At 42.5% G+C, this 26,440-nt stretch overlaps 1 protein-coding gene across 3 annotated transcripts in view; it reads left to right on the forward strand.

Moving 5' to 3' along the window:
- Positions 1–26,440, forward strand: part of LOC144763429 (serine/arginine-rich splicing factor 7-like) — a 277,744-nt gene that overhangs the window by 111,930 nt on the left and 139,374 nt on the right. For all 3 annotated transcript variants that reach the window (XM_078649017.1, XM_078649016.1, XM_078649018.1), the window contains one exon: positions 3,894–3,929. In XM_078649017.1, coding sequence (XP_078505143.1) covers positions 3,894–3,929 — 36 coding nt within the window. The remainder of the gene's footprint in view (positions 1–3,893; positions 3,930–26,440) is intronic.

The raw sequence follows: 26,440 nt of genomic DNA on the forward strand, positions 1-26,440 counted from the left end.
AAACCCTACATCTTCCCCTACGCCGGTGCTTCTGATTCCGCATCCGACTTTGAGGAGCTCATCCTTCCAGGAGTTGGTGCCAGTGCACGCTTCGTTCCCCAAGACTCATATGGTAAGCGCTGGAGCGTCTTACCGTTCTTTCCTTGTTTTTCAACATCATGGTGAGCGCTCGAGCGCAACACCGTACATTGCCTTGCTGTTTGTCTTTGGTGAGTGCAGGAGCGCGTCACCATTCATAGCCCTGTTTTCCCCGGTAAGCGCAGGAGCACGTTACCGTTTCTTGCCCTGAATAGTGCTTCTTCACGGTGAGCGCAGGAGCGCGACACTGTTCTGTCCCTCGTTCTCCCTGGTGGTAACACTGGTGCTTATTACCTTTTCACCCCCTCTTCTTCACGGTGAGCGGAGGAACGCTTCACCTATACTTCCTTGACCTTTATACCTGATACCAAGCGCAGGAGCGCATTGTTACCTTCTTCCTACCTGCAGTCAGGAGCTACCACATCATATGGCAGGCTAGGATCCCCTTATTATCCTGAGAAACCTGCAATCTTCACTTCCTTCAGGTGACTATTGTTTATGTCTACCTTCCTGTTTAGCGAACGCATGGGAATGAGTGTAAGCACTGATTATTACAGCTAGCGATTGTTTGTGGGTTATCCTTCCTTCAGGCTCCAAGGCAGGAAGACAACAATCACCAAGGAGGGTCCATTATTGTTTCACCATACCTTCAGGCACATCCATACCCGGATGCCTTCCCCCGGCTGTCACCACGCCCCGGTCTGGTACTATTAAGGTAGGACAAGGAAGCAGGTGGGAGACGGTGGAGGTTATTCATATCATCCCTGCGAGACTACTCGACAGGCACACAGTAAGGCATGTGGGGTCCTTGACACAGCCTGATGCAGGGGTTGGCCCTTTCACAACCCTATTCCACAGATTACCATTACAACAGATGCTTCACCCTCACAGGGTGGGAGGGCGCATTAAGAAGACCTCACTTTTCAAGGACAGTGGAAACCCAAGCACCAGAGCCACAATGTCAGTAACCTGGAGCTGTCAGCCGTCCACTTAGTGTAGAATGCAATCCAGTGACACATCATGGGCAAGGTGGTTCTCATTGTGACGGACACCATGTCTGTCATGTATTCCCTACAGAAAGCAGGTGGCACTCGTTCGTTTCAGCTGTCAGTGTTGGCACATGGCATTTTGCAGTGCGTTTGATGGCAGAGTACCTTACCGGTGTGGACAACAACTTGGCAGACATCCTCAGCAGGATGCTGCAACAAGTCCATGAGTATGAACTCTACCTGCAAGTCCTCCTCCCGTACTTCCTTTTAGTGGGGGTACCCCAATGTAGATCTCTTCGCCACACAAAAAAAAGTGTGATACCCAAATTTCGCATCCAGGTACCCGTAGTCCATCCGCAATAAACTATGGATCAACTGGTCAGGGATATTTGCCTATGCTTTTCCTTCTCTCCCACTTCTTCCATTCGTTTGCTGGAGTCTTTGGCAGACTTCCCTCAAGTTCATCCTGGTGGCTTCCACTTGGGCCAGACAGCCTTGGTTCACCACACTCCTCAAACTATTGGTGGTTACGCACAAGAGGCTACCCAAAAGGTCGGACTTCATCTATATGGTACTCTGTGTGATCAGGCACCCCGACTCCAGGATGCTCAACCTTGCAGGTCTTAGAGTTTGTTTATCTTAATCATCTTCTGGGATACATGAACATTTTCAAGGCATGGTATATTGACCCCTTAAGACCCAGGGTCCTGGACATTGGCTGCTACCAGTGGGCTAGTTTTCACTTCCATCCGGCTTCACTTAGCCGCAGTGGCTTCCTACCTTCAAAATAGAGAAACCATATCTCTCGTTAAGATGCCTGTCATCAAAGCTTTAATGGAGGATTTGAAAAGAGGCATTCCTCCTCTGGCCATCCCAGCCCCTGTGTGGAATCTTAGCACTGTTTCCACTACACTTATACCTCCTTCCATTAAGCCCCTACATCTGTGCCCCCTTCAGTTCCTCTCCTGGAATTCTTCTTGTTGCAATAGGCTCTCCCAGACGTGTTAGTGAGCTCCCAGCTTTAACGCTGGAACAAACTTTCTATTGATTGCACAGGGTTAAGATTGTCCTGCGTACCAATCCTGAGTTTCTTCCTAAGGTGGTCTCGACCTGCCACCTTAAAAACAATCCATAGAGAAGCTAGTTTTTTCCCTAACCTGATTTCGTTCCATAGTGGGCTCTTCATACTCTGGATGTCAAGAGAGTCCTAATGTACTATGTAAATAGAATGACTTTTCACAAGACTCAACAACTTTTTGTTGCATACTCAATCCTGCACAAGGGGCTGGCTCGTTCCATATCTGACATAGCCAAGTGGATTGTAAAATGTAGCCAAACGTGTTATGCAAAAGTCAAAACCTTTGTCTATCCCCCTAGGGCCCACTGTACATATCTACGGCACTCCTAGGAAACATTCCCATGGCTGACATATGTATAGCAGCTTCCTGGTCTACACCACACAACTTCACAAAGCACTATTGCGTGGCTGTATTGGCTAACCAACAAGATAATGTTGGCCAGGAAGTACTATGTAAATTTGTCCAGAACTCTGCAATATCCTTAGGCCTTGGCACCGAATAGGGGAGTCCTGCTTCACAGTCTACGCACAGCAAGTGTATCTACAGACACACATGCCTCAAAGTGAAAATGTTACTTACCTTGTAAGCAAGCATCTATTCAAAGCATGTAATGCTGTCGATTCATATATGCCCAGCTTCCTCCCGGAAGCCTTTCTATTTTGCAGATCTTTCTTCTTTTCCTTCTGCGTGGTCATCTCTCTCTCTATCACTATTCTCCATTTCCGTGCTCACCACGCTCCATTTTCAACCTCACCTTCCATACAGAAAACCATCTAACAATAGAGTCAATGACTGGCTATGTACTCACAGTAATGCAACTCTTGTATGTTATTCTGCTATGCCTTTGAGAGAGATCATGTGGCTCAGTGGAGCCTCTAGCCAGCTAACGTGCCTTAATGAGTCAGCCGATGTGAATACGTGCTGTTTTGATGCCATTGGGGGGGGGAGTATTGAATGTTTGTACACTATAAAAATGAAAATAAAGTTAAAAAAAAAAACACAATAGAGTCAATGCCCATGCGCATTACCAGCTATAGGGGGTCACTGGACCTCATACCTCAAGACTTCTTCAAAGCAAAACAACTTGCACACTCCCAAGCCCAACGCTAGACGGATGGAGTATGAACAGCATGTTAATCTACATCATTACTTGCTATGAAAAGATGCTTACAAGGCAAGTAACATTTTACTTTTCAGTCCTGAGGCCGACCCTTTGACGTCCTTAGCATGACGCGGATAGTGCTGAGGACTTCAATGTGCCGTCCTAATTCATTTTTTTTTTTATGAATGGAAAGTGTCTACCATTGAATAAACAAATTAAAACGACTTTCTGAACTGGATGACACATCCAATGCAAGTACTTCTCTTCCACTTCAGTCAATGTGATCCACAGTTATCTGTAGGTCACTGCAGTTAATATTAGCATTACCATTAAAAGTGAAGTGGTGACTGTTTTAGGATCCAGTCAGTGAGTCCTGGCTCATTAGCCACCAGCACTGTACATATTGGGAGTTATGAGCCCTCAAATACAAATCTCGGCGCAAAACGAGCAGTCCTGGAATGTAATGTTGTTCGTTAAAAGCAAGGACTTTTTGGAGCGGTCAAAAACATCAAGGGACATTGGCACTGATGATTCATGATTCATGTCAATTGTTTACTTTAGAAGTGTTTCTCAGAAAGCAAATTTGTTAAATGCATTCATTCATATGATACCTAATGTCTAAAAAACAATATATATATTCTTTAGATCAAGATCCCGATCCAGGTCACGTCCTAGAAGCAGGTAATTTCTGGATTATAATGTTTCATAATGTATTAAATTACATTTCAAACAAAATGTATTTTTTAAAATATTAACTGTAAAATGTTTTTTTTTAAATATATGTAACTGTTAATAGATGGGAAATTACATTGCTCCATTTGAGAATTTTATGGGAATTTGACATTGTTCATTTTTGTTTTGTTTGTTTGTGATAGAGACATAAAAGCCCTAAACGTTTTTCAGTTTGTTCCAATCACAGCATTCTACATTTCCATTCGGTAATGCATTAGTGCTGTTGTTGAATCATTCAGATTTTGGAAGGCACTTTAGAGGTGACATTTATCCCAGTTCTACTAATCTTTCATTGTCACTGTGCAGAAATGAAACTGAATCTGAAATAACTCTGTCTACATTTCTAGCTGGAAATCTGTTATGCCCGACTCTGACAAAAGCCATTGGTGACTTTTACAAGTGCTGCTGGAATGTGATGGATCATTACACATCGCTGCCAGCCTTTTTGGATGATAATTTTGGTATTTTAATGGCTATTCTCCCCGTCTGCTTGTGTGTGAGGCTAGTCCGTGTGTTTTCCCCCCCAGCTGCACACTGACTTCTCGTAGTTGATTCATTATAAATGAAGAAGCTTTTGACTAAAAAGTCATGACAGGCCATGGGTGTTTGGCACAGATATGAGAAATAGTACTCCTCTGGTCTGTTAATCTTTGAGGCAGGCTAGGGACATGCAGTTACTCGTTCAGTGAAATATAAGTTAGAAAAGTGCTCAGTAAACAAACACTACTAACATTGTAGGGAAATCCCCTACATTATATTTCTAAGCTTTTATCCATGAACTGGTTTATTTCCTCAGCAGCACTTTGATAATAATCACGAAAAGGCCCGAAAAATTAGGCTTCAGTTCACTCCATATCTTCAGATATGTGGACGAACCTGTTGCACCAAAGAGACCAAGGCTGATCCTTCCAGCAGAAGGTCCTTTCCAGGTTCCTCTTGAACCTTTGATATTATCACTGCTCAATAAATCTGAGGTTCCTCAGACACCTTAATCTCTACGTGATCCAATGGTGGTGTTAACTCCACACATAAATGCCAGCTCCTCCACAGTTTCCTGACACATAAAATGGAAAGAACTCCTACTTCTACAAATCTGTCTTTCACGATACAGACTCGTCATACTCTCCAACATCTCTGGATTCATCGTATGGTTTATGTTTTAACATTCCAAGATGTAATCTTCCGAGGGGTGGGAAACTGAACATTGATAGACATCCCGCGGACAACAGTTTTGATCATCATGGACGCTCTACAACCAAGTTCTTCTTCAAGACCAGTACTCCTACTAGTATCTGTCCATTTGTCTTTCTTTTTGTCTCTATCCTACTTCATCAGTTGAGACATCACTTCACACTTTAGAATTGGAAAGAGTTCTAAAATTGTATTTAGTAAATATTAAATTGATAAGGAAGACAATGCATCTATTTAATTGCGATCCTCTTTGATCGGGGTTGGCTTCATCTAAACAACCATAGCCCTTTCGATTTTATCCCGTTCTATATGCTGGTACCAGCTAGCAAATAAGCATTCATCTTATGGGCCAAAAGCACATTCCACTAGAGGTAAAACGGAATCTACTATTTGGGTCAAGAATGCTCCACTTTAAGATATATGCAACGCAGCAACATGGAAATGATTTCATACATGCACTAGACATTACTGTCTTGATGAAGATACTAGAAAACATACTTTTGGGGAATAAGCAACTTTAAGAAATGTATTTTATTTTCCTTCCCTAAAGATTTTCTTTAGCTTTTTGTATACCGTTCGTTTGTCTGTGTGTGTGTGTGGGTGTATGCAAGTATCTATCTACTATCTATCTCTCTCGCTCTCTCTATCTACCGTCTATCTATCTCTATCTAATTAAATCTTGCTTTGTCTGCCAGAGTGGGTATATGCTTGCTACTCTAGTCATGACTTTTCAGTGACGATCCTATGATGCACAAGGAAATGTAATTCAGTTATAATCCTCTTACTGCTCCATAGGCATTCTCTCTGAAGTCATGAACAACCCTCCTTTCTACCCTGGCTGTCAATGTAAGTGTCTCACACGGCTGAGGACAATAGTGAAAACGTATACATTTGCTCTCATTTTAGCTTCTGGAGCACTTTTGTATAACGTCAACAAGAAACGAATGAGAGAAAATAGTTTTCTTTCAGACATGGTTAATCGAGTTACAGTCGAGGGACAGCATTTTTCACAGGGTAAAATCGCCAACGAACTCGTCAGAATTCCTAAAATGCGTACACCAGCAAACCATTTATTTTCTGTGGAACAGGTTTACACCATTTATGTGCATTCTTTTATGGGACTCTCAAATCCTGGCATTCACTATAATGCCTTTCATTGAGTTTAATTTCTCGTAATCCTGTAGTGGCTGCCGCACCATATTGTTCTTATTGTGGCCAGTCATTTCGGATTGGCTAGTCCCCTTTAAAGTGGCAAATCTAAGCATATCTGGACTCGACTGGTCCAGATGTACCTAACGTTTTAACTCCTTCACGAATAACGCAAGCCCCTCCTTAAATGCTAGTTACTCCAGTATTGGAACTTTCATAGATTCCCATGCTGTATCATTCGCTGTCGTCGGAATGGGAGTCCCCGGCATACATAAAATAGCAATAGAAACCATTACCAAAACAGAAACGAGTTTTGCAACATATCCACCTCTTTTTGTAAAAGAGACCAAATAAAGTGAACAACCAATCAGATCAGCCTCACTCCTTAGAACCCTCCTGAGAGAAGCCCAGAGCCTCAGCTTTTCTACCGCATGTTGTGCAAGGGAGTCTCCACTGAGCTCTGCTCAGTTTTTACCAGTTTTCTTAAAGACCTGCTTGGACTTCGTGTCAAGATGTCTGATAAGGAGAAGAAAGCCCTGTGCAACTTGTGCTAAGAAGAGGTTGTATGTGGAGGACAAGCACAAAGATTGTATTTACTGTCTGTACCCATACCATAAGGCAGCAGAATGTAAGATACGCTGCACTTTTTCTACAAAAACTCTGCGAGACCGCGAGGGACGTCGTTTGACCTTGCTCCAGAAGCTTAAATCAAGGAAGGAACCAGGGTCCAGTGACAATGATGAAGCATCCTCTGTTACTCTTCCAGAAGATCTGTAAAAAAGGGGTAGAGCCTCTCCTTCACCGTCTGAAGAACGTCCTGGTAAGGCCTTAAAAAAGACGTCACATCCAGCTCTGTGTCTCCATCTTCTCCAGCGGCTCCAAAGGTTTTCAAAAAACCCCCCTCACTCTCTTCTGAGGTAAAATCCGTGAAGAAAGTTCACTCGTCGATGACGCTGTCAACGACTCCGTCGACAAAATCATCCAAGGTACAGTCTAACTCTCCAGTATTAGGGGTGTCTTTCATAGATTCACATGCCTGAATCATTCCCCCTCGTCGGAGTGGGAGTCCCACGGTACATAAAATAGCAATAATATGCCATAATATCATAGTAAAAACCAGTAATTCCCAACCAGGAAGTAAAGTAGCCCAAGCTACAGGAGAAAAAACTTCCACACTCATGACTATCCTAGTCATTTTGTATAGACCAAACTGCAGCCAATCAGGCGACAGCACCCACCAGAAGGTTCTCCCCAGAGGCTCAGGCTCTCAGATTTTCTACCGCACGTCGTGCGAAGGGAGTCTCCCTGAGCTCTGCTCAGTACTTCTCTATTTTCCTTCTGGATTCTAGTGTTTTGAAGATGTCTACCAAGAAATCTCTATTCAGGCCTTGTGACTCTTGTGGTAAGCTCTGGCTTTTTAAAGAAAATCCCCACAAGAAGTGCATTTACTGCCTGTATCCTGAACATCAAGTGAAGGACTGCAAGATCTGTAGGACCTTCCCTCAGAAGACCCTCAGGGACAGAGAGGGCCGGCTGCTTTTGTGGCTACAAAAGCTCAAGGATTCGGATTATCCTGCTTCTGAGGCAGGCAGTATTGCCTCTGGGTCTACTTCAGCCTCTAGGAAGAGAGCTGCTGATGAGGTTTTAACTTCTCCTGGGGCTAAGGTTGCGAGGAAGCAACAACCTGCTAAGGGGTCTGAGAGGCCTTCCACATCTAAGGCTACTCCCCCTGTTAAGGAGAAAAGTGGTTTATCTACGCCCCCGAGAAAATCCACTAAGAAGTTACCTCAAACATCTTCTGAGAAGACTTTACCTCAGAAACAGACCCTGTCGTCGATGACGCCGTCGTCGACTCCTTCGTCGACGAAGATCTCCGTCGACGCTACGTCTATGTCAACGGTAACTTTTTCCTCTCCTAAGCCTGAGATGATTATGTCGACGGCGTCTTCATCGCCGACGATGGTCTTTGTTACTGTTAGACCTATCTAGTCGACGGCAGAGTCTTCATCTTCTGCCATCGTCGGAGTCTCGTCGGCTGCTAAACTAAAAAAGATCACGTCGACGACACCGTCGACGCTTGTTCTTCCGTCGACGAAGAAGCCACCGTCGACGGGATCGTCAACGACTACCACACCGTCGACGAAGACACCATCGTCGGCGAAGCCGTCGACGAAGATACCATTGTCGACGTAGCCGTCGACGAAGATACCATCGTCGACGAAGCCGTCGACGAAGATACCATCGTCGACGAAGCCAACATCGTCGACGAAGACAACAGCGTCGACGAAGACAACATCGTCAACGAAGACACCACTGTCGACGGAGCCATTATTGTCGACGACGATAACTGTACCGTCGACGACGACCTCATTGTCGTCTACCGCCAAACCCAGCTCGATGAGTCCTTTGGTAGCACCCCCGTCGACGCCACAGCTATCTTCTTGTACCACTTTGCAAGTGTGGTCACCATCTACGGCTTTTCTGTCGACGCCAAAACAGTCTTTACTTCAGAGATGTGGTTCAACCTTGGAACCTTTATCTCCTCTGCATATTTCACCGCAAAAAATACCTCTACAGGTTCCAGACAAGCTACTGGATTCTGAGGACAGTGATGAGGATCCTGTTATTGAGGAAACATTTGGAACGGCGACAAGTCCTTCCGAATTGAATATAAAATATCAAGAGAACGACCAAGAAGATCAGCATTCGCCTGAGCAAATGACATCAACTGTGACAAATGTCCCTTCAGCTCAGGTGCCAATAGCATTGCCCACCAACCTTCAATGCATGATAGATGACTATTACAGGCGTTTTCCGCCATCGGAGTCAACAGGCTCTGTACCTCCTACACCTGTGGTTGAGACGCCTTTGCCTGACCTCAGACCTCCAAGGTCTCCTCCACCTGCATCATCCAATCAGCCGGTCGAACAACGTTCTTCAGACGAAGAAGAAAGAGAAGAAGGAGAAGTCGATAACTAGTCATTGATGTCGGAGTGGGATGATTACCAGGTTCAAACTCCTTCTCCTTCGCCACCGGCTACTTCAGATTCACCTCCAGTGGACGTGGGTGGATTCCAACTTTTAATGGAGCGGGCCACGAAACGCTTCCACATTCATATGGAGCATACAGAGCAGGAATGCTTCCTATATGATTTTAAAGACCAGCCAAGGAAGCAAGCAAAGTCTATACCTATTATAGATTTCATCTGGAAGGAGGGGATTAAAGTCATGTCTAACCCGGCTTCCATTCCTCCGGTCCTGCCAAGGATTGATAAAAAGTATAAGGCTCCGGAGAAGTCCCCTGCTTGCCTTATAGGACAACCAAAACTGGATTCAGTAATCGTTCAAGCTGCACAAAAGAGATCTAGGAACCCTTCATCTCCAATCGCGGCTCCACCTGATGGAGATGGTAGGTGCCTGGATGCCATTGGCAAGCGTGTTTCGACAATGGCAGCTACCAAGGTCCGTGCTGCTAACTCATTGGCCATCCTGGGCAGGTATGACCGGCAAATGTGGTCAGATATCTTGCCATACATAGACTAACTTCCAGAACCTTCTAAGTCTGAAGCGCAAAAGATCATACAGGAAGGTGAAAGGATCTCGGCTGAGATTATTGATTCTGCCGTTGATGTGGCCTCAACTGGCTTCAGGCAATTGGCAGGTGCTGCTGTCCTGCGGAGGCAAGGTTGGCTACGCTCCACTTCGTTCCGTCAAGAAGTACAAACAAAGGTATTGGATATGCCTTATGACGGAGAGTTTCTGTTTGGTCCGCAAGTGGAAGAAACCCTGCAGACAATCAAAAAGGATACAGAAACCACTAAATCCTTGGGCACCCTGCCATTTCGTAAGCCGCCCTTTCGAAGAGCGAGAGGGCGTGGATCGTTCTCTAACTGAGGCGGATATACGCAACAGTCCTCTTACAGGCAGGGGAATCAACGCTATCAAACACAGCGTTATCAATCCTTTGGTCAACTAAACAATAATTATTCCCAGAACAAGAGGAGACCGGCCTACCGCGGAAAGGATAAACGACAATGAGCCTTATCACCTGCCACCGCTTCTGTCCCAATCTCATGCAAAAATTGGAGGACAAATATCAAAATTCTACTCAAAATGGTCCTCGATAACATCGGACAGGTGGGTCCTGGACATTGTGGCCAAGGGCCATGCCCCCTCCAGCTCATCTAAAGGAGCTGTTTACCCAAATCAATTTGATGTTGAAGAAAGGAGCAATCGAGAAGGTTCCTCAAACTCTGAGGGGAACAGGATTCTACTCCAGATTTTTTGTAATAAAGAAGAAGTCTGTAGAATGGCGTCCAATTCTGGATCTCCGATCCCTAAACAAATATCTGAAGAAGCTAACGTTCAGAATGTTATCGCTACAGGAAATACTGCATCTCCTATCGGCTGGAGACTACATGGCCACCTTGGATCTCCAAGATGCGTATTTCCACATCCCCATCTTACCTCGACACAGAAAGTTCCTGCGATTCAGAGTGGCTGGCAGGGATTATCAATTCAAGGTCCTTCCCTTTGGACTGCGCTCGGCACCCACGGTCTTTACAAAGGTCCTGGCTCCGGTAGCAGCACACCTCCGACTGGAGGGAATACGAATATTTCCATATTTGGACGACTACCTTATCAAGACCAGTTCTTACGCAGGCACAAACAACCATTTACAAGAGTGTCTAGCTCTCTTTCAATCTCTGGGCCTTTCCATCAACGTCAGCAAGTCCCAGTAGGTACCATCCCGAAGACGAGCTTTCTTGGGAGCGACCCTAGACACCCAGCTGTTCCAAGCCTTCGTGTTGGACGAAAGACAAGTCAGAATACAGGACATGGCTCGAAATCTACTTTCAAAAAAGTCAGTTTCAGTCCGACGGTTCAAATCCTTTCTGGGGATGGTATCGTCTTGCATTCCGTTGATACCGAATTGCCGTCTCAGAATGAGGCCTCTTCAAGAAGAACTCAGCTTGCAATGGCTGCAGGTCTCGGGTTCATTCGAGGACCTCATCCAGATCACCCCTTGCATGCGGGGTTCCCTTCTCTGGTGGATGCAAAGAAGGAATCTGCAACAGGGCTGCGCGTTCCTTCAGAACGCACCAAACTTTACGATCACCACGGACGCATCCCTCGAAGGCTGGGGAGCTCATCTTCAGGGACTGAAAATCAGCAGCAAATGGAGCCCTCAGCAGAAACGTTGGCGCATCAGTCTGTTGGAGCTGAGAGCTATCTTCCTTGCCCTCCAATCATTTCGAGCAATCATTCAAGGAGCCACTGTATTGGTTCGCACGGACAATACGACAAGTATGCACTATGTCAACAAACAGGGAGGGACAAGATCGGCTCGCTTGTCTCAGGAAGCCCAGGAGCTATGGGCATGGGTAATACGGCACAGAATCAATCTTCTGGCGGTTCATGTACCGGGAACAGAAAACGTTCTTGCAGACACTCTCAGCAGGACAACAGTGTCCACTCACTGGTGGGAACTTCATCAACAGACGGTGGATCGGATCTTTCGGCAGTGGGGTCATCCAGATCTGGACCTCTTTGCGACCAAGAAGAACAGCAAATGCCGGTTCTTTGCAAGTTGGCATCCCCACAAAGACTCTCAGGGGAATGCGTTTTCGATCAACTGGTCTCAAATATATGCCTACGCTTTTCCACCGATACCGTTAGTTCCCAGAGTCCCGCGGAAGATGAAAAAAGAACCGTGTCGACTGATTCTTATTGCCCCCAGATGGCCTCGCCAATATTGGATCATGGAGCGCCTTCTCCTATCGGAGTGCGAACCAATCCAGTTGCGTCCAACTCTGGACCTGCTCTCCATCCAGGACGGTCAGATTTACCATCCGGACCCGACATCTCTGAAGTTAGCGGCCTGGCGCCTGAATACCTTGAGTTCGCCCACCTAAACATTCCTGCAGATTGTAAGGAAGTACTAGCCAAAGCAAGAGCACCTGCTACTATAAAGACGTACAATCTCAAATGGAAACGTTTTTGTATCTGGTGTCGTTCAGCTGGAATTCATCCTCTTGTGGCTAAGCCAGAGCAAATCTTACCTTTTTTCTTACATCTGGCAAAATCGGGATTGTCTCATGCAACCCTAAAGGTTTTCCTGGCAGCGATCTCAAGATACCGACAAGATGGGACCACTTCTCTTTATTCTTCAAGAATTATACAACAATTCTTGAAAAGGTCTTTTCAGAATGTTCCCTCCGGTACGTCGTCCACCACCATCGTGGCATCTTAATGTAGTGTTAGCGCAGCTCATGCGCCATCCTTTTGAGCCTATCCACAAAGCCGATTTGAAATTCCTTACGTGGAAGGTGTCACTTTTATTGGCTTTGACTTCTTCTAGAAGAGTCAGTGATATCCAGGCTTTCACAGTTCATCATCCTTTCTTACAGTTCACAAATGACTCAGTGGTGCTCCGCACGAATCCGAAATTCATACCTAAGGTGCCTTCGGACTTCCACCTTAACGAGCCTGTCATCTTAAAGACATTCTTTCCTAACCCACAATCCCCTGCAGAAAGGGCATTGCATACACTGGACATTAGGAGATGTTTAAAGTTCTATATGCAAAGAACTTCTATGTTACGCAAATCTGATCAACTATTTATCACCTATGGTACGATTCGTAAAGGCCAAGCAGTATCTAAACAAACAATTGCGAGATGGATCGCTGCAGCTATTGACTTTTGACATATACAAGCAGGACGACCTTTGTAAGCAGCTCCTAGAGCGCACTCTACAAGGGCAGTGTCTTACTCAACTGCTCTTTTCGCTGGAGTCCCTGTTCAGCACATCTACAGAGCGGCGACCTGGGCCAGTCGGCATACTTTCACCAAACACTACTATTTGGATGCAGCCAGCGAGACCGATTCTTCAGTGGGTCAAGCAGTTCTGCGTAATCTTTTCAAATAAGGTGAGCCTCCTCCACCTCCTCTTACTGCTGTCAGACGCTTGTAATGCTTATTTTATTGTGCACATGCTCAAGTATTTGCATTTTATCATGCTTTTGGTGATGTGATTATATGTGATTTTATATATATATATATATATATATATATATATATATATATATATATATATATATATATATATATATATATATAAAAATAATTTCATGGTTATGTGCATCTCATATTTACCAGCTTATGCTACAAAGAGCGTCTTCCAGACACAGATGTGTACTGCTATCTACTCTAATTCAGGCATGTGAATCTATGAAAGACACCCCTAATACTGGAGAAGAACAATAGTTACTTACCTGTAATCTGTGGTTCTCCAGTATTGGTGTCTTTCATAGATTCACATGCAACCCGCCCACCTCCCCTCAGAGGCTCTTCGGCTACATTGGTTTACCATCACTCCTTGCGAGAAAATCTGAGAGCCTGAGCCTCTGGGGAGAACCTTCTGGTGGGTGCTGTCTCCTGATTGGCTGCACTTTGGTCTATACAAAATGACTAGGATAGTCATGAGTGTGGAAGTTTTTTCTCCTGTAGCTTGGGCTACTTTACTTCCTGGTTGGGAATTACTGGTTTTTACTATGATATTATGGCATATTATTGCTATTTTATGTACCGTGGGACTCCCACTCCGACGAGGGGGAATGATTCAGGCATGTGAATCTGTGAAAGACACCCCTAATACTGGAGAATTAGACTGTACCTTGGAGGATTTTGTCGACGGAGTCGTTGACAGCGTCATCGACGAGTGAACTTTCTTCACGGATTTTACCTCAGAAGAGAGTGAGGGGGTTTTTTTGAAAGCCTTTGGAGCCGCTGGAGAAGATGGAGACACAGAGCTGGATGTGACGTCTTTTTTAAGGCCTTACCAGGACGTTCTTCAGACGGTGAAGGAGAGGCTCTACCCCTTTTTTACAGATCTTCTGGAAGAGTAACAGAGGATGCTTCATCATTGTCACTGGACCCTGGTTCCTTCCTTGATTTAAGCTTCTGGAGCCAGGTCAAACGACGTCCCTCGCGGTCTCGCAGAGTTTTTGTAGAAAAAGTGCAGCGTATCTTACATTCTGCTGCCTTATGGTATGGGTACAGACAGTAAATACAATCTTTGTGCTTGTCCTCCACATACAACCTCTTCTTAGCACAAGTTGCACAGGGCTTTCTTCTCCTTATCAGACATCTTGACACGAAGTCCAAGCAGGTCTTTAAGAAAACTGGTAAAAACTGAGCAGAGCTCAGTGGAGACTCCCTTGCACAACATGCGGTAGAAAAGCGGACATACTGAGCAGACTGAAATGGGTCAGCCACGGATGGGAACTGGACCAGTCCACTCTAGAAAAGGTTTTTCGTCAATGGGGCGGACCTTCTATAGACCTCTTTGCCACGCCGGAGAACAAGACATGCCAATTTTACGCAAGCAGGCTTCACCATCTGGCATCATTGGGGAATGTGCTTTCGATGGCCTAGTCAGGCACATTTGTATACGCTTTCCCTCCAATCCTCTGATCTTCAGGCTTCTCAGCAAGCTCAAAGCGGAACCTTGCAAGATGATTTTGGTAGCTCCTGCGTGGCCCCAACAGTTCTGGTTCACAGAGCTGCATCTCCTCTTCCTGGACCTTCCGCTTCCGTTTGAGCCGATTTCCTTCGCTGCAGACGATGTCCCAGGGCTAAGTCTGGCACCTGGATCCTCAATCCATGTAGTTGTCAGAATGGCTCCTGAGCACAGAAAATTTCTTGGTTTGATCCTGTCAGCAGAATGTAGAGATGTGCTTTCCCAGGCAAGAGCACCAAGTACCAACAAGACATACAAGTTGAAGTGGAAGCGTTTCTGTATTTGGTGCCAACAAAACGGTATCCATCCTCTTTCTTCTGAGCCACATGAAGTTCTTCCCTACATTCTTTCATTAGCGAAATCGGGGCTGGCTCACTCATCCATCAAAGTTCATCTTGGCGCCATCTCTTGCTTCAGACTCACATCTTCTGGTCCTTCCCTCTGGTCGGCGAGGATAATTAAACAGTTTCTCAACGGCCTTTTCAGAGTCTTCCCTCCAGTCAAGCCTCCGCCTCCTCTTTGGCAACTTAACTTGATTCTCACCCAGCTCATGAAGCATCCCTTCAAACCTATTGACCGAGCGGATTTGAAATTCCTCTCCTGGAAGGTAGCTCTTCTACTAGCCTTGACTAAGGCCAGGAGAGTGGGTGAATTGCAGGCTCCCACCATTCAGGAGCCTTCAGTGGAAGAGTAATAAAGTCTTTATTAAATTCAACAAAAGATTCTTTCTTCATAAAAGACAGACTGTAGCCGATGCCTACGCGTTTCGTCCATCAAAGGACTTCTTCAGGGCTACAAATGATATATATTTACATTATTCACACAATATACATTTTTTAAACATCACATAACATCAATTAAAAAAAATATATATTTTTCATATTTTTTACTTGTTTTTTATCACATATGTCCTATACAATATATACAAGCTTTATACACAATTTACAACTCTAAGATTCCTAAACACTGTTAAAAATTCCACTGAGACATTTTCTTTCTATACATTCTCTTTGTCTATACACGTCCACTATAGGACCTTATATATTCATATGATGGGACTACATAGTGCTTCTAAAGTCTGGTGGGTTAGCATTCTTTCTCCAAAAAATACAGAAATAAAAGAGTAAAGAATGAGCGGTTCTACAAGAGGACTTTTTTTTGGATGTTATTATGAAACAACACCCTCAGAGTAAAGATGATCCAAGTTTTTTAGTTATCTCTATAGATCCCTTATTGTCTTCATAACTGGTGACTCTATTATGGATTTGAACATCTATACATAAGCCATTTATGGAAAGAGGGCACATATATTAAATTCTTACCGAACTGATAACTGTCTGAAATTCTTAGTATGTTGGAAGAAAGGTTTTTACTGGTTCTTCTCAAGGTAACAATTCGTATTTAGTTACTTTCTTGGCACATTAGGTGCGATCCCGAGTCGCTGATTTGCTATAGTGAGGAAAAAGTGTGTTTAATTTATATAAATATCTTCCCTCAAATAAGTAGAACAGGACAAATACGAGAAAGATATCACTTTCAAATGTCCATCAAAAATACATCTATTTCCATTTTATTGTACACGATATTTTTAACCTACCGTATAAATTTAAGACAAGGTTTCTCCTGATTAATATCGCTTTATCTTTTCGATGAGCATTTGACTGTAGTCAGCTGGCTTTTTACAAGTCCAACATACTGAAAAAATCAATAAAAGAACAATTTTTAAATTTTATTCATGACCTATATTGTAGAGCTACGTTAGTACTTATTTTAATCAAAAAAAGGTGCTATGGTACATCCGCATTTTGTTGATATAGTTGTTATTGTCAGTTATCTACTTAATCAAGTCTTTTTTTTAAAAAAACAAGACATTACATTATCTCCCCCATAGAACACTAGGGCAATTCAAAAACGTTTATTGTGTACTAAAAAAAGGGAAATCAGTAGTTCCTTGGGACTCGGTTTTAAGTGAGCAAGGAGCAAAAAGCATATAAAGCTTATGCACTGGTGATAACCCTGACAATATTAGTAATAGAATTCCGATATTATTGGGACCATTCTTAAGACCTCCAAAAGAAAAAAGATTTATCTTAACTTTAAAAGAAAAAGAAAAAACGGGGGGGGGAGAGAAATCGGGGCAGAGTATCCCCTTGCACTTACTTGCATTTCGTTTTGCAGCTCGCTTCGTGGCGTCGTGTCCTGCCGTGGTGTGCAAGGATGTATGCTATTCCCCAAGTTTAAATAGTCCGCTATTAAGAAAAACAGAAGCAGGATGGATTTGTCAATTATGGACGACAACGTTAGGACTCAATATTAATAATGAACTACATCATTTTTTATGATGTATCTGAACTTCTTTCTATAAATATAAATATAACACTATGATGGTCCAGATAACAGTTTTTACTCTAAATGATATACCCCAGTATATACCTGCACGATTCTGAATTGACAACTAGCAGGGTGGGACAATATCGTATGAAGGTGACCAGAATATATAAATTCACTTTTTGAAATAAAAATATTCAATAGAGCGATAAGTGTGCCAGATCTCTAATTAAGTCATTGAAAATAGTTCATTAATTCCTTTTGTATATTTACATCTGGGAACTGGGGATAAATAACCATGCTATATCTAAGTCTCTTCCTACGTTTGTAGAATTTCTAAAAGATTATCTGATCGACTTATATAATATTGTAGCACTGCTTTCATTTTTGGTATTTAGATAAAAGTTAATATAAGCCAATGCGACTAAAAACTTTCCAAGATGGCGCCCGCCGTAGATTGGATAACAAGGATAACTTTCTCTAGATTGTTCAATTCATGTTTGTCACTTGGATGGTATTATATAAAATAATGTGCACAATGGGGTTGGAGAAGCTTGTAAAAAAATGTGTTAAAAATATTAGCAATAGCTTCCTGCACGCCAAATATGACAAAAATCTCGGAACCAAAAACTTATTTATAAACCAATAGATCTAAAAATGTAGCACTATAAGATTCGTTTTAATATTAGCTTTTTTACGATCTATCGCTTCCGTTATTAATGAAAGCTAAGTTTACCGTTCCAATATGGCGTCCGTTGTCAATAGCGGTAAAACGTTAATGGTGAGGTGAAACCATCGTCGAATAATAAAAGATATAACAACCCTTATATTTGAAAGAAATGGAGAAATAAGGAGATTGCCCGGTGAATTTAAGAACCAATTACGTGGATAAATCTTAAAACCGGCACGAAAACTTGCATATCTGGGCATTTAAAGATGGCGTACACGCGGAAATGAAAATCCCAACGGCACTCCAATTAGATTCAGCTTTTTTCAATTAGTGAATCTTAGCGGGCTATTTAAACTTGGGGAATAGCATACATCCTTGCACACCACGGCAGGACACGACGCCACGAAGCGAGCTGCAAAACGAAATGCAAGTAAGTGCAAGGGGATACTCTGCCCCGATTTCTCTCCCCCCCGTTTTTTCTTTTTCTTTTAAAGTTAAAATAAATATTTTTTCTTTTGGCGCTCTTAAGAATGGTCCCAATAATATCGGAATTCTATTACTAATATTGTCAGGGTTATCACCAGTGCATAAGCTTTATATGCTTTTTGCTCCTTGCTCACTTAAAACCGAGTCCCAAGGACTACTGTTTTCCCTTTTTTTAGTACACAATAAACGTTTTTGAATTGCCCTAGTGTTCTATGGGGGAGATAATGTAATGTCTTGTTTTTTTTAAAAAAAAGGCTTGATTAAGTAGATAACCGACAATAACAACTATTTCAACAAAATGCGGATGTACCATAGCACCTTTTTTTGATTAAAATAAGTACTAACGTAGCTCTACAATATAGGTCATGAATAAAATTTAAAAATTGTTCTTTTATTGATTTTTTCAGTATGTTGGACTTGTAAAAAGCCAGCTGACTACAGTCAAATGCTCATCGAAAAGATAAAGCGATATTAATCAGGAGAAACCTTGTCTTAAATTTATAAGGTAGGTTAAAAATATTGTGTACAATAAAATGGAAATAGATGTATTTTTGATGGACATTTGAAAGTGATATCTTTCTCGTATTTGTCCTGTTCTACTTATTTGAGGGAAGATATTTATATAAATTAAACACACTTTTTCCTCACTATAGCAAATCAGCGACTCGGGATCGCACCTAATGTGCCAAGAAAGTAACTAAATACGAATTGTTACCTTGAGAAGAACCAGTAAAAACCTTTCTTCCAACATACTAAGAATTTCAGACAGTTATCAGTTCGGTAAGAATTTAATATATGTGCCCTCTTTCCATAAATGGCTTATGTATAGATGTTCAAATCCATAATAGAGTCACCAGTTATGAAGACATTAAGGGATCTATAGAGATAACTAAAAAACTTGGATCATCTTTACTCTGAGGGTGTTGTTTCATAATAACATCCCAAAAAAAAGTCCTCTTGTAGAACCGCTCATTCTTTACTCTTTTATTTCTGTATTTTTTGGAGAAAGAATGCTAACCCACCAGACTTTAGAAGCACTATGTAGTCCCATCATATGAATATATAAGGTCCTATAGTGGACGTGTATAGACAAAGAGAATGTATAGAAAGAAAATGTCTCAGTGGAATTTTTAACAGTGTTTAGGAATCTTGGAGTTGTAAATTGTGTATAAAGCTTGTTTATATTGTAGAGGACATATGTGATAAAAAACAAGTAAAAAATATGAAAAATATATATTTTTTAAAATTGATGTTATGTGATGTTTAAAAAATGTATATTGTGTGAATAATGTAAATATATATCATTTGTAGCCCTGAAGAAGTCCTTTGATGGACGAAACGCATAGGCTTCGGCTACAGTCTGTCTTTTATGAAGAAAGAATCTTTTGTTGAATTTAATAAAGACTTTATTACTCTTCCACTGAAGACTCGTCATTGATTGGGACTACAATCATTGGAATACCATGCCACAACATTGTTTATTATAAATTACTATGATTATTTTGTGTAATACCATGTGTTAAAGAGTGCTGGACAAATCTTTTTTTCTGATTGTTTGAGAATTGTTAGTCTTAGGGAGATCGAGGGGTCTTGGATTTCCTGTCCTTAGCACCTAAGCTTTCTAGATACAAATTGGACACTAATGGATAGGTGCAATCTCTCATAGCCTCAAACCCCTGTGCTTAGTGTATATAAAACCATTCAGGAGCCTTTTCTCCATTTTAAAAAGGGTACAGTGGTGCTCTGTACTAACCCAAAGTTCATACAGAAAGTACCTTCAGACTTTCATTCGAATGAGCCGGTTATACTCAAAACCTTTTTCCCTCAACCTTCCACTCCGGCAGAAAAGGCACTCCACTCATTGGACATTCAGAGATGCTTAAAATTCTATCTGCAACATACTAAAGACTTCAGGAAGTCTCCTCAACTGTTTGTGTCTTTTAGTGCTCCTCGTAAGGGGTTTCCCCTTTCCAAGCAGGGATTGCCTGCTGAATACCAGCGCTATTCAGTATTGTCACAGAGCAGCGGGTAAGCCCCTGGAAGGGCCGGTCCTTGCTCACTCTACGAGGGCGATTTCTTCTTCGACAGCCCTCTTTCCCGGAGTTCCTATCCGGGAGATCTGCAGACCAGTGACCTGGAGCAGTACTCCTACATTTACAAGACATTACTGCCTAGATTCTGCAACGCAGAGTGACACAGCAGTGGGACAGGCAGTCCTGAGGAACCTTTTTCAGTAGTGGCAAGCTTTCCCTTTCATTCCTCCTTCCAGTTTTACTGTTTTGCAGCCCTTGCACATTTCAGAACCTCATGTGTTTATAATTTCTAATGTTTAACAGAATATGTATTGACCATTGATGTTGTCATTATGGTGAATGGGCTGTTGCTTTGTTCTTCGTTTCATAATGATCATGGTTCCAGGAATGTGCTTATAACTGCTAGCTACTCTGATACAAGCATGGGAATCTATGTAAGTTCCAATACTGGAGTAAGAAAACAAGTTACTTACCTGTAACTTTGGTTCTCCAGTATTGGAAACTTTCATAGATTCCCATGCAACCCACCCTCCTCCCCTGGGAAAGCTCAGCATCTAGCACCTTCAGTAGTATTATTGCACAACGGCTGCGAAAATTTGAGGCTCTAGGCTTCTCTCAGGAGGGTTCTAAGGGGTGAGGCTGATCTGATTGGTTGTTCACTTTATTTGGTCTCTTTTACAAAAAGAGGTGGATATGTTGCAAAACTAGATTGGGCCTAGGCCTAGTTTCTGTTTTGGTAATGGTTTGTATTGCTATTTGATGTATACCAGGGTGTTGTGAGGATTCTGCTCATACACAGAACTGTGCACAGAGACCCCAGGACCTCAGTGAATTGTGGTGTACCAAAAGACTCGCCTCAGTACCTAGAACTCCTAACCAACTAGCGTCAGTGTCTCATTAGCCCTCCGTCCGATAGCGAAGCTACCAATGATTAGACAACCCAGAACATGCGACTTAGGTTACTCTCAGGAATGGTGGGAATCAAGAACACTCTTTCGTTTGTTATTCTCATACCAGTCCACAACGTGAGTAAATAGAGACACGTAAAAGTTTAAAATGTTTATTTTAACGACGTGCTCTAAGATGCAGTATTTTTGCTAACATAAGCAGGCATATGATTAAAAATAATTCGATCAGCATTGTTACAATTCCATAAAACACATAAGGAGAAATCATGTTATAATGATAGTGGAAACAGGACCTATAGTGCCTTGTGTACCACCCTCCCTTTCTAAGAACTAGTTTTATATAATAATAGAAGGTCTCTTAAGCTTGAATGGGGAACCCCATACCTCAAAGATCAGCAGAGGTGAATCACATCAGGATCAGCAAAAGCTCTCTCTCTCTCTGGAAACTGCTTTTTTCCAAGTGTCCTAATCATGCATTCAGTGCAATATTAAAGGCACCAGAATTTCAGTTAGCTGCAGCTGTGTGCATGTTGTGTCTAGAGCGTGGGTCGATCAGCCCGAATAACAGCTAACATTGTTTTGGTAACCTTGGAGGCTTCTGCACTCACTGTACAGACTAAGGACGATATGTAAGTCTAGGGATGTTGAAAACAAGCCGTTGTCATGTGAAGACATTTCAAGCAGTCTAACTTACAACAACAGTTGCATGCAGTGTCGTGTGCAAAAGCAGCAAAAAGATAAAATGGCGTTTAAACTTCTAATAAGCCTATGCTAACATAAGCAATGTGTGCAAGCAGGGCCCTACCTTCACTACAGGGGACTGCCATTCCGATGATTGGGAATGATACAAGCATGAGAATCTATGAAAGTTTCCAATACTGGAGAACCAAAGTTACAGGTAAGTAACTTGTTATCTTTCTCAACCTGTTAAAAGGATTTAATACAAAAGCATTCTTTGGGAGTAAAGTTCTAACTTGTTGACAAAGTTGGTTTAATTCCCTTCAGCCATTTTTGTCTGTGTAGGAGATCAAAGTTAAAATGGTAAATCCCCTTTGTTATTGGCCCTTGCTTGACAGATAAGCTCAAAAGTTTCATTAAGAAACCTAGGTGGATTCATCTTTTTGGAAGTATTTGTGCAGACTCATCAGATGGTGCCAAAGTTATTCACCAAACAAAATACACTTTTATATGGAATCTCTGCCCTAACTAATTACTACACATTGGCAAATGCTACTAATAAAAAAAAAAAAAAAAAAATATATATATATATATATATATATATATATACACACACACACACACACATGCACACAAAACTGGTAATTCCGATGAGCAGCACTCGTGGAGTGACAAGGTTACCAGCCTTCCTCAAGGGTACAGACACTGTATCAACGGTAGGTTTAATTGTGCAGCCTGTTCGTAGCCTGACGCGTTTCGATTAACATCTTTATCAAAGGCTATTGAAAAAATAGGAATGTGCTGCACTCACCCCCATACTGCATTTATACTTTTGACACGCCCCCCAATAGGGCTGCTTGCATAAGTCAATGTCCAGTTGCATGTTGGGGATTGTAGTGCCTCTTTATTAAAACAAAATAATGCTGCATTCATGACTGCGTTGATGAGGCCCAACCTTGGGCCCCTGCTGACGAAAAGCATCCTAGATCCCAATTATTCCACCGTGGCAAGGTAGGTGAATCCATCCTCACGACCCCCTTTCGATCTGGGGTGGTGCTCGCTCGGCGGTCGGAACGCCACCATTGTGGTGCCCAACATATATATATATATATATATATATCCGCTGCCTACATGATAATGCTTTTAGCTTTCATTTTTGTTGCACACTTGCACTTTAATAAGTCACTGTTGTGACTACTATATGCGATTATTGGCACTGTTTTGCACATGCACTTTAGGCAACTCTAATCATAGAAACTTTTGCAACCAAGGCCCACTTGGGCAGGTTTGGCTTAATACCACTGCACTTGCATTCCCCTCTGCTGTTTGCACATTGGTAAATTTAGACCTGATGTCACATCTACACATGGTCAGTAACAGGCTTCACAGTTTTACTATCAGCGCAATGTTTTAGGACTGAACACATTGATGTTATTTATTCATGTTCATGAAATTTCGTAATCAGTTGCGTGTTGAACCTGTTTTTTTAGCATTTTCTCTTTTTCTAACTTTTAAAAAGATCTATGCTTTATACAGACTCTGATTTTATAATATTTAAAATCATGTAATGTCTGTTTTAAAAATATTTTTTTCAATATGTGCTCTTTTAATGCTATATTTGCCCCAGTATTGGAACTTTCATAGATTCCCATGCTTTGTATCATTCCCCGTCGTCGGAATGGGAGTCTCGGTAACCAAAAATAACATAGCAGTAGGTACAAAAGAGAAAAGAAAGGCCTAGGCCTCATTCCTTTTTGTAGCATATGCGCCTCTTTTTGTAAAAGAGACCAAACTAATCATCAGCCAATCAGAAGAGCCTCATTCCTTAGAACCCTCCTGAAGGAACCTCAGAGCCTCAGATTTTCTACCGCACGTTGTGCTTAGGGAGTCTCCTTTGAGCTCTGCTCAATCTCAACTCCTTTTTAGTGTTTCTTCAGGATTTTTTCTTCAAAATTGTTGGCTGTCTCTTCCAGGATGTCTGATAAAGGGAAGAAGAAGGCCCTTTTCAAGCCATGCTCCACCTGTGGCAAGAAAAGATTGTTTGTGGAGGATAGGCATAAAGATTGTATTTATTGCCTCTATTTATGAGGATAATAATTATTTGTCTCTATTTATATATGTATTGTGGGGTTTGGCAGTGTTTTTTTAAAAGCCTCAATTACAAATTTCTTCTATGTCTATTATGCCAATGCACTTAGTTGTTACTATCACGTGTATGCACTGTCACGTTAAATATTTTTTGTATTATTTTTTTTAACTCTTTTTATTAACAGTGCTCAGTCTGATTGACATATCCATCCATTGGTCACATTGCATCGGATAAAAAGGCAGTGTAAGGCAAACAGAATAATCACAGTTAGCCAGCATCAAGACAGTCACAGTGGAACCCATCACCCTAGGCCTCCCCATCCCCCTGTATCTTCTCCAAGGCCCCCATATCTTCTTCCACTTTTTAGGGCAACCCCATCTCTTATAAATGGTCTCATATGCCCTCTGGCACCAGTCCCGGTCCCGCTCCCACTGGTCACACTGTGGGGGTGCCGACGCCCCCCAAGTTCCCCATACCTGGTCCAGTGTCACTTTAAATATTTGAGAGCACTCCACATGCGCGTCATGTGATCAAGGGCACTGTGTTGCCCGAAACGCGTCATGGCAGTAGTGCGTGGTGTCCACTAAATAGACCATCATCTGCACCAGTATTGGGTCTGCATTCATCTCTTTCTGGCAAAACAAGAACTACCTGGCGAAACAAACTGCATATATAATGTATATGCATATATATATATTTATTTTCTTTTTTTTAAGTTCTCTGGGATGCCACTTGTGCATGAAATGGTTTAATCCTTTTGATTTCAGTGGAAATTTCACTGAAGGAGACCCAAGATGCATATCTCTGCATCTCCCAATCTCCCTCGCAGTACCAAACGTTCCTGTCTTTCTTGTGCTGATGCCCCCTCCCTCCACATTATCCCAGACTTGGTTTTGCCTCTGAATAGAGGTATAACATGTGCAATCAATTTATGATTCAATTAGTAGATAAATCAGTCATACCTTACCTTAGAATTGATGTACAAACCCCCATACCGCCTGCTAGCAAAGAGCAATAGCTTCTGAAATTGCAACATAAGTTCTGCGCTGTAGGATCGTCATGGATAGTTCTAAACGCTTGGACAATTTTGTGCTGTGTGCGTGGACCCAGGGCACTTTTCTATATATGTATTGTCCATTGAATATAAACACATGGCACTATTGTCCCTGTGATGAGCAGCACCCTTTAAGGGCTTATCAAAGATAGTCTCTAGAATTGTAAATAATAAATTTCAAGTCTGCGTTGCAGCATCTTAGTTGTAAATGATTTGGAAGTGTATGATAGGAAGGAAACCATGCAGCTTGATTAGCCTCCATTGCAATAAATAGGTGTTCTATCTCTTTAAGATTCAGGGAGCTATCCTTATTCGTAATGCATTGTTCTGGCAGGTACCTCACAGCGGCAGTTTAAAAAAAATACCAAATCTGTTAGTAGTTTCCAATGCCCACTGGTACTCTAATAGAGAGTTTGGCGGGTTGATTTCTGAGATTTTGAACTAGGCCTACAAAAAATAACCCTTTCTCTTGTGTCAGGAAATCTTAATTTGTATTCCTAATTGCTCAAATACAGTAATCCTTTGTTTGTTGCCACACTCTCACCTTGCCATAGACGCTCACTAACCTTGGGGCCAAGAAATCCAGCTGCTTCAGCGCCCGCACGGCCACCCGCAATCCCGCTCGGCTAAGCCCGGGCAAAGGGCGGGCCCTCTTAGGCCAGAGGAGGCTGGGCTGGGCCCACCTTCCTTCGATTCTTGGATGAACATTAGCTGACCCTTCTACAAGCAAGGTGTGAGACATTTCTTTGGGCCATTGATATTGAACTATTTACCTTAAAGAGACGACTGTTGATACTAAGGTTTGATATTTTGTTATGGTTAAAACTAACCTTAAAGTGTGTACCGGGGCTGGTGGTGTGGGGACTCTTGACGCCTATTTGAAAGGGGTTGAATCTGTAGTGGCAAAAGAAATTGAGCTAGTAGAGAGGAGATTGTCCCTGGACCCACTTCGCCAAACAGTCTCTCCATTACCAAACGCGGAGATACCCACTCCCACTGTTGCCCCACCAGACTGCATGCACCCCCATCAAGTTCCCAATGGGTCAGTACTAGATGATAGCCTATCAATTTCTTCCGCCCCTTCTCCTGTACCTAACCTAGTCCCTTCACCTACGGTTATATGTACCAGGCAGCTAAGGGTTAGGCCGGATATGACGGCTACCTGTAGTAAGACTATACTGGGGAAAAGGAAAGCTAAGAACACCCCCAAAGGGAGTCGTCAACCGGCTAAACAGCCGAGGAACATAAATTCCGCATCTGGGTTGGGTTGCAAGGGAACTAATGCCTCCCATCAGGTTGCTGAGGACAGGGGTGCAGGAAGAAACGAAATCACTGCTCTAGATGTAGAAAAT

Source organism: Lissotriton helveticus, chromosome 6 (assembly GCF_964261635.1).
Source record: "Lissotriton helveticus chromosome 6, aLisHel1.1, whole genome shotgun sequence".
Classification (NCBI taxonomy): Eukaryota; Metazoa; Chordata; class Amphibia; order Caudata; family Salamandridae; genus Lissotriton; species Lissotriton helveticus.